Here is an 8,077-nt window from a genome sequence, read left to right as displayed (position 1 = left end):
CGCTCATCATTTCAGTTAAAAAAAATCTATTGTTTACCTGAGCATTCTGAAATCAATATTAACCCACATCCCCACGTTTGACAAGAACACCGCATGCTGTTGTGTCCCAATAGTTCATCTCGGAGCAAGAACTTGGTCACAAACATGCTCCGCTCGGCGTGGATAGTTGTATTACGCGTATTCACACACAATGCATTGAGCTTGCATGTATTCGGACCGTAGCGTCACACTGAAACGCTGCTACATGCACTCCGAATATCGGCCTCAGGCAGCCATGTTGGAGGAAACGTCGGCTTCCTGTACCGAGCTAAGTGATTCAGCATCTAAGGCGAGTACGGAAACAAAGCGCAACTAACTATACTCATGATCCCGTAAAATTATAAATCGACTCCAAAAGCATGCGCTGACGCATCATAGTCTGGCCAAGGAACAAAGCTGGGCAACAAAGGACGGCGTGAAACAAAGCTTGCTGGAACAAATACGACTGCTTAACAAGCACACCCATCTTTCGATCCGGCCTCCTGCGGGTTTCCCAAGTTGACTCTCTGTTCCTCTCCGGCACGACTGGTCGTGTTGGTGGTACCGGCGCCACGGGCGCTCTTGAGAGACGTCTCCGGGATTGCGTTGGCAATGGCTGTGAAGACCTCCGACACGTTCACGCCAGTCTTGGCACTAGTCTCGAAAAACAGCAGACTCTCCTCTTCGGCATAGGACTTGGCCTCTTCCGTGGACACCTTGCGTGCGTCACCCGAGTCGTCGCCGTCGTCGCCATTATCGCCGCTGGCAGATTCGCTGGCCAGATCGAGCTTGTTGCCGACGAGCGCAATAACGATGCCGGGGGAGGCCTGTCGTTGCAGCTCAGCGACCCAGTGCTTGGCCTTGATAAGAGATGTGGGTTTCGTGATGTCGTAGACGACCAAAGCAGCCTGGGCATTTCGGTAATACATGGGGGCGAGAGAAGCGAAGCGCTCCTGACCGGCCGTGTCCCAAATCTCAAACTTGATCGTCCGCGTGGGAAGGTTGCATTTCTGGGTCAGGAATGCCGCTGCTCAAGATGTTAGGTGTGTCGATTTACCCGTGAAAGCATTGCTACTTACCACCGATAGTGGGCTCTTTATTTTCCTGGAAATCGTTGTTGACGAATCGTAGGACCAAAGACGACTGTTGAATGATTAGCGGGCAGGCTCGGGTAGAGGAGAATGTCTGTAGTAGTGACCTTTCCAACAGCCGCCTCGCCGAGAAGCACCAGCTTGACGCTGCTGCTAGGCTTCGGGCCGTTCCCAGTATCGGCCATCGTGGCAGGAGTCCGACGGACAGATGTATCGGTAGTCGCCTAGGCGTGTGTGTAAAGCCAAAGCTACCGATGTTCGGAGTAGCTGCTGCAATCTTCGATTCTGAACGCACAGCGATAGCAAAAGCAGCCCGTCGTCGGAAGTTGTGGATGTTGCGAGAGGCAAATGATGGTAGCGGCTGGAGCGATGACGACTGAGTGTTTTGCGCTGTGCTGCGTCCTGCAAGCGGCTGGAGTTGGTCAGGCCCAGCCACAGCTCACTGCCACCGTGGCGGGGCAGAGGCAGGGCCAACTGCCTACACAGGTACTTAACTAAAAGGCCAGGCTGCCGTTTAGGACTTCGGCGGAAAGTTGGCCCATTGCCGTAGCCTGCATGATCGGCCCCGCCAAAAAGTTTCCAGCGGCAGAAAAAGTAACCACAGCAAAAAAATCCAGAGCGGTGGACTGATTGCTTAGGTAGACTAAGCAAGCATCTTGAAATTCAGCAACAAAACGCCCCGGCGCGCAAGCTTGCCGTGCAATTGGGATTTCCGGAGCATATTATTAGACACAAATGGCGCCTACAAAGGACCCTAAAACGGCGAAGCGCAAGCTGCTTGACGATTCCGACTCCGATTCTGATAATGGCGGGGGTGTCGAGTCTGGCTTTCAAGTAAACGAGGAGTTCGCTCGTCGCTTTGAACACAATAAAAAGAGAGAGGAAAGACAAAGACGTATGTTATTCGGCTATTGAACGCGCGCAGTCATAAACTAACGCCGCTCTGCAGTGGAAGAGAAATTTAAGAACGACGAAGAGGATGACGAAGATTCCTCCGAAGATGAAAGCGAAGACGATAACGGCTTCCTCGCAACTGAAGACCTTGACGCTCAAATTTCCGCCACTCTTCAAGCCATCAAAAACAAGGATCCTCGAGTCTACGACAAAAACCAAACCTTTTATAAACCCGACGACGAGACCGACAACACCAAGAAGGACAAAAAGGAGAAGCCCGTCTATCTCCGCGACTACCACCGAGAGAAACTCCTGCGAGGAGACACTGGAGCGGATGATGAAGACGAGCAGCCTCAAACATATCAACAAGAGCAAGACACAGCCAGGAAGGATTTCATTTCTGGAGTAAAGGATGCGGAGGAGGGAAGCGGCTCGGACTCGGACGATGCGTTTGTGATTAAGAAAAAGTCGGGAGATGCGCTAGCCAAGACATCCAACGGAGTACACCCCTCTAGAGCGACCAAGATCAAAATCTCCGGAGTTGATGTCGAACATGCCCAGAAGGACCCGGAGACTTTCCTGTCCAACTTCATGGCTGCCAGAGCCTGGGTTGAAGATGAAGGTGGACGGTGGAAAGCCTTTGAGTCTGACGATGGCGAGGATGACGACGGCGCGGACGAGTTCGAGCAGGCCTACAACATGCGCTTCGAGGACCCCGAAAAGAGCAAGGAGGTTTTGCGGTCGTACGCCCGTGACGTTACCAACTCGCGCTCCGTGCGCCGCGAGGAGGTGACCGGTCGCAAGCGCCAGCGCGAGCTGGAGCGCGAGCGCAAGGAGGCCGAGAAGAAGGAGCGCAGCGAGGAGAAGGCGCGCCTGCGCAAACTGAAGCTCGAGGAGGCCGAGCAGAAGCTGCGCAAGATCCGGCACGCCGCCGGCGCCGTCGGCCAGGAGCTCTCGGACGCCGAGTGGATGAGCTTCCTGGACGGCGCGTGGGAGAACGATGACTGGGAGGCGGAGATGCAGAAGCGCTTCGGCGACGACTACTACGCCGTGGAGGACGACGCCGCCGCGGGTGCTTCCGACGACGAGGCGGCAGCAGCGTCGTCATCTCGGAAGAGCAAGCCCAAGAAGCCGAAGTGGGACGACGACATCGACATCAACGACATCGTGCCCGAATTTGAGGACGAAGAAGCCAAGGCTAAGTTCGCCTTGAGCGACGTCGAAGAGGAGGAGGCAGCAGAAGACGAGGCCGCGGACGAGGACGATGATGCCGTGCCCGCCAAGAAGAAGCGCAAGACAGCCGACATCAAGAAAGACCGCATCTCCGCCCAGAAGAAGTCCAAGAAGGAGCGCGCCCAGCTCGAGGCCCTCGTCGACTCCAAGATGGAACTCACCGAGCACCGGCTCCTCCACGCCGCCTCCAGCTCCTCCGCCCAGCCGCAGCAGCAGCCGTTCCGGTACCGCGAGACCTCGCCACAGGCGTTCGGCATGACCGCGCGCGACATCCTGCTCGCCCCCTCCGACGCCGCGCTCAACGAGTTCGCCGGCCTCAAGAAGCTCGCGGCCTTCCGCGACGAGGACAAGAAGCGGCGCGACCGCAAGCGTCTCGGCAAGAAGGCGCGGCTGCGCCAGTGGCGCACCGACACGTTCGGCCGCGACTACGAGCGCACGGGCCCGACGTTTGGCTTCGAGCGGTACGCGGAGGAGGACAAGGAGGGCGGCGGTCATGAGGAGGGGGAGCAGGTGCAGCGGAGGAGGACAAGGGAGGACAAGAAGGGCAAGGCGGCGGGCGCCGGCGGTAAGGGCGAGAAGACGGAGGAGGGTGCCGGTGGCGGCGAGCAACCGGCCAAGAAGAAGCGGAAGCGGTCCAAGGGCAAAAAGTCGGCCGAGGTGGAGGCGTAAAAGCGCACTCTCCTTCTTCACCGTGTACCTTTTTTTGTCTTTTATTTTACAGCTTTCATTTTCATAGGCGTCTGCGTCGCTCTCGCTAGAGCAGCATTTGTACATACATGGACGGTCAAAATCAGGAGGGTTTATCTGCAAAAGCGCATTAAGAATTCAATCTACTGTTCCTCCGTTTTTGTCAACCAAGTGAAGCTCAAGTAAAAAAACAAAATAATCTCAGTGTTCTGCGTATTCCAAATTCAAGATGAGAGAAACACGGGGTTTCTTCGTGGTATTTATTTGCATCATCGTATTCCATCCTAGTCTCCGAGACAAATCCCCATCACAGTTCCATCCTCTTTAGATTCTTCTTTAAGTAACTTCATTAGTATATAACGGGAGCCCACCTCCCAAAAGAATAAACACCAGAAAATCCGTCCCAACCCTCTTCTCATTCACGCGGCAACACTCCCAACACCCACATGCCTGCCCAGATAGGACAAGATGTTGGCAGGGAGGAGGAGCAGCAGCAGCAGCAGCAGCGAAAGACTACCTACGCCAGGAAGAAATTCGAGAAAAACAAGAAAACTCATAAAGCCACGCCCAAATAAATGTAAACACAAATCTCCAGCCCAAAATCGCCACAAGAAACCCGCCAGTAATGCTCTGTGTAATGATAAAACTGGTGCTCCAAGAACAAAAAAAAAAGCAAGAGGGGAATAATTTAAAGAGTCAAGATATTTACTCTCGTCCTGTTGATAAAGGACGAGAACACGTATGCTTTTGTTGCTTCACATGCCATGCTGCAGCCCACCGCCCATGTGGTTCTGCTGGGGCATGCTGCCACCGTTTCCGGGATTGCCATTGTTGTTACCCGGAAACATGCCAAAGTTTTCCATGCCGTTGCCAGTCATGCTCATGTCTTGGTTCATCTCAGTCGGCTCCATTTCGTAGCCCATGAACCACGAGCTATCGGGAGCAGAGTTGAAAATGTTCATTGTTGGTGCCGTCATGGGATTCTGCTGCTGAGAAGGGTGTCTCGCCGGGTGCATGGGGGCATCTCCTCCTTTGGGAACTGCTGCTGGAGTTGGGCGTGTATTGTGCTGACCACCATTTGCCATGCCCTGCCATCCGTTAGGGTTGTCCTGCGGTGGCGCGTTCATGCCACCTGGCACGATACCAAACATTTGCTGAGGGATCCCGGGGTCTTGGGCCCCCATGCCCAAAGGCACAATGTCGGCAAAGAATGGCATCTGTGGCTGTGACTGGTAAGGAGCCATGTTGTTGGGGCTGATGGGTGACATGCTCGACATGTATGCCTGCGACTGAGCAGGCATGCTGTGCGCGTTGAACGGCATGGGAGGCTGCGTACTGCTCGGATTCGAAAACTTGCGCTGATCCATTTGCAGGCGAGGGGTACCGCCAGACTGGTCCGAAACTCGGCGAGGGGTAGGCGCTACTGACGCGTGTCGGGCTTCGGGGGTTGAGTGCTCTAGTTTGACAGGAGGTGTGAGCCCTGCGGCGTTCTTCTTGGGAGGCACAGTTTTCCTCTTTTGCAGAGGCGTCTTGCTAGGGTCCTTGCCGTCCGCGGCATGTGAAGCGGGTGAAAGATTCTCCAGAAACTCTCCAACAGAGTGCAGCTCTGCTTTCTGCTCCAATACAGCATCCTCTCCTCCCTCAGCGCGTCTCGGCACATTTGGGTCCATGCAATCAACATTGGACACGCCAGAAGGGTAGCGGTTGAACCAATCGGCGTACTGCAGCAACGGCTGCCGGCTTTGCACGGCACCGTTGATGCCAGGGCGACGGGAGGCGTCGTAGGCATTCTTGTATTGGCGTCTAATGTCGTCAACCATCCAGTGGAACATGCCCCAGTATTTCATCATCTTTTTCAAGTATGTGATGTTGATGGCAAGGTGCACTTCAGCAGCTGCCTTGAGTTTTGGGTTTCCAGAGACCATACCATAAATCTGCACAGACGACGATGAAAAAGCACAATAGCCCGCAAAGGGTGCGGTCACGAAGCACTGGCGCTCATCAGCGTCCTTTAGCAACTGGGAGATGCTGTTGGCTGCATGGAATGTCTTGGCCGTCAGGCGAGGAATGAAATCCTTGGGCGCATCCGAGTTGGACTGGTTGCTGCTCATGGCGGCTTGACAAACGTAGAGCAGACTCTGGTGTATGGTCATATGCATGAACAGGTATTGCGTAGCAGTCCTCTCCGTGATGTGGAGCTCGAGGTTTTCCTTGGAGTTCTGCAATTGCGGTGGCAGAGTGCGGAGTAGTTCTTCGACATCTCGCACGAGCTTTGAGTACTGTGAGCGCTCATCCCACTGGGGAAACTGTTCACGGTCTTTGCCGCCGTGGTTGTAGTAAGTGACAACACGACCCCATAGAGCAAGGCCACGGATAAAGAAAGCAGATGGCCCCATGTTGCTGCGCAGATCCGTGTCTGGCGCTTGGCCCTCTACAGCTAGCGGCCCTGGTCGGCCATCCAAGAGTTCTGTCTGAGCAGGCATGTCTAGCTGAAAGCAGCGCTCGCTTACAGGCAGTGGAATGGTGAGAGAGTCGTCAGAAATAAACATGGGTCGGTCTGTGCCGGACGACGTAAAGCGGTCCATGAGGAAGCAGGCCCACATAATACGTCTCCGAATCTCTCGGTCGACAAAGCTGAGCGGGACTTTTTGACCTTTGCTCTGCGGATCGTGGTCAAGGTCCTTGTGCAGCTGCAGAGCATAAGCCATGCGAATGGCTTGGCCACCGAGCGCCCAACTGCGGCCTCCATGGCATGTACCGAATTCGTGAAGCCCGAGGATGAGGAGACATGTCAAAATCGTCATGTTGGGCCACTCGTAGCGTTTTATGCAAATCTCTCTGGCGGTCTGGGCCCATTCCTCTCCTCGAAGGAATGGACGCGTTGAGATTTCAAGTTTGGGATTAGTCGAGAATCTAGCGGCCACAGCGCAAACGGATAGCACCAGAACCGGAGGAAGAGAATTGCTCCTGCGTGAGACGTTAGTATTGTTATGAACTTCAGGGTCGACTCGTGAGACTGACTTTAGCTTTCGCATAAAGCTTGGCTTGTGAAGCAGGTGGTAGGCCTGTCCGTAAACGCTATCAAAAAAGACCTCGGCGAGATGCTGTTGAAGCTCCTTTGAAGGAAGAGCATCAATGCCCTCACGCAGCAGCCTGGACTCCTCCTTGTCTTGCAAGTCGGCGGCAATCAAAGGACTGTCACCGCCGCCAATCTTGGACTTTGAAGGTGGATTTACCCAGGACTCAAGCTCTGGAGAGAAGGCTTCATCAGCGCGACGTTTCTTGGCGGCGGCGGCCTTGCTGGCGGCGTTGGTGCCAGGTATTGCAGGTTTGACGACGGCGCGAGTGACGGGTGAAAGATTGTCCTGTTCGGATTTGGGGACAATCTTGATGATGCGTTCCTCCATACGCTTGAGTCGCTTATCAAGCATGGCCATATAGTCGGTGCGAGGCGCAGCCTTGCGGCTGGTCACCTTGTAGACGCAGGGTATTCGGGAGCGGGAGCAATGCTTGCAGGAAGGCTTCTCGCCAGAACAACGAATCTTTTTGCGGCGGCAGGCGATGCAAGCGAGGGGCAGACGCTTTCGATCCTTACCCGCTTTTGTTTTCAGCTCACTCCAAGCAGGCGTCTCGGCCTTGTCGACCTTGCTCTTGCCTAGATCAGTTCCATCGGCGCGGCCTGTCGTGGATAAGCCAAAGTCGTCGTTTGTGCTGTCTCCGACTGAGTTATGGCTGGGAGAGTGCCTCTCCATGGGAGCGTTTTCGTCGGGAACCGTGTCGATGCCGGGCGTGGCAAAGGCAGAGGGGTCCATGGCAAAGCTGGACGTGGAAGCTGCGGTCAGCGAACTCATGTTGGCACCGCTCACCGAAGCAGGAGCCATTGTAGAGTGAAGAGAGAAATGGTCGGAGACGGAAGGGTCGTCAAAGGCGGAAGCCGACTGGTCCGCGAGGCCGGGCATGCTGGCATAGGCAAAGGAAAAATCGCTAAACTGAGAGGGGTCCATGGCGGACGAGAAAGAGGTCGCGCCGGGGCCAGACTGAGAAAAGGCGGCACTGTCTATGCCAGGCTGTAGGTGTGAATTATTTGTGAGATGGGGATGGGCAGCATGCTGAAAATGGGGAGGAAGATTGAGCAGAGGCTGGCCAGCGGACAT

General features: G+C 55.0%; 3 protein-coding genes across 3 annotated transcripts; 1 reads left to right on the top strand and 2 right to left on the bottom strand.

The window, feature by feature from the left end:
• Positions 1-488: 488 nt before the first annotated feature.
• ISF_08772 (Rab5-like protein ypt51) lies at positions 489-1,294 on the bottom strand (the record flags this gene model as incomplete). Its single annotated transcript, XM_018852375.1, has 3 exons — positions 489-1,045; positions 1,098-1,161; positions 1,217-1,294. 3 exons carry the CDS (start codon positions 1,292-1,294, stop codon positions 489-491), a joined length of 699 nt encoding a protein of 232 aa, XP_018700452.1.
• Positions 1,295-1,844: 550 nt separating this feature from the next.
• Positions 1,845-3,905, top strand: ISF_08771 (ribosome biogenesis protein Kri1; the record flags this gene model as incomplete). Its single annotated transcript, XM_018852374.1, has 2 exons — positions 1,845-2,004; positions 2,059-3,905. 2 exons carry the CDS (start codon positions 1,845-1,847, stop codon positions 3,903-3,905), a joined length of 2,007 nt encoding a protein of 668 aa, XP_018700451.1.
• Positions 3,906-4,678: 773 nt separating this feature from the next.
• ISF_08770 (zinc finger transcription factor 1) lies at positions 4,679-8,077 on the bottom strand (the record flags this gene model as incomplete). Its single annotated transcript, XM_018852373.1, has 1 exon — positions 4,679-8,077. The coding sequence occupies one exon, from the start codon at positions 8,075-8,077 to the stop codon at positions 4,679-4,681; it is 3,399 nt and encodes a 1,132-aa protein (XP_018700450.1).

The sequence above is a fragment of the Cordyceps fumosorosea genome (assembly GCF_001636725.1).
Source record: "Cordyceps fumosorosea ARSEF 2679 chromosome Unknown scaffold_35, whole genome shotgun sequence".
In the NCBI taxonomy this organism is placed as follows: domain Eukaryota; kingdom Fungi; phylum Ascomycota; class Sordariomycetes; order Hypocreales; family Cordycipitaceae; genus Cordyceps; species Cordyceps fumosorosea.
The sequence above is the reverse complement of the archived record's forward strand: the minus strand, read 5'-3'. Positions and strand labels throughout refer to the sequence as shown.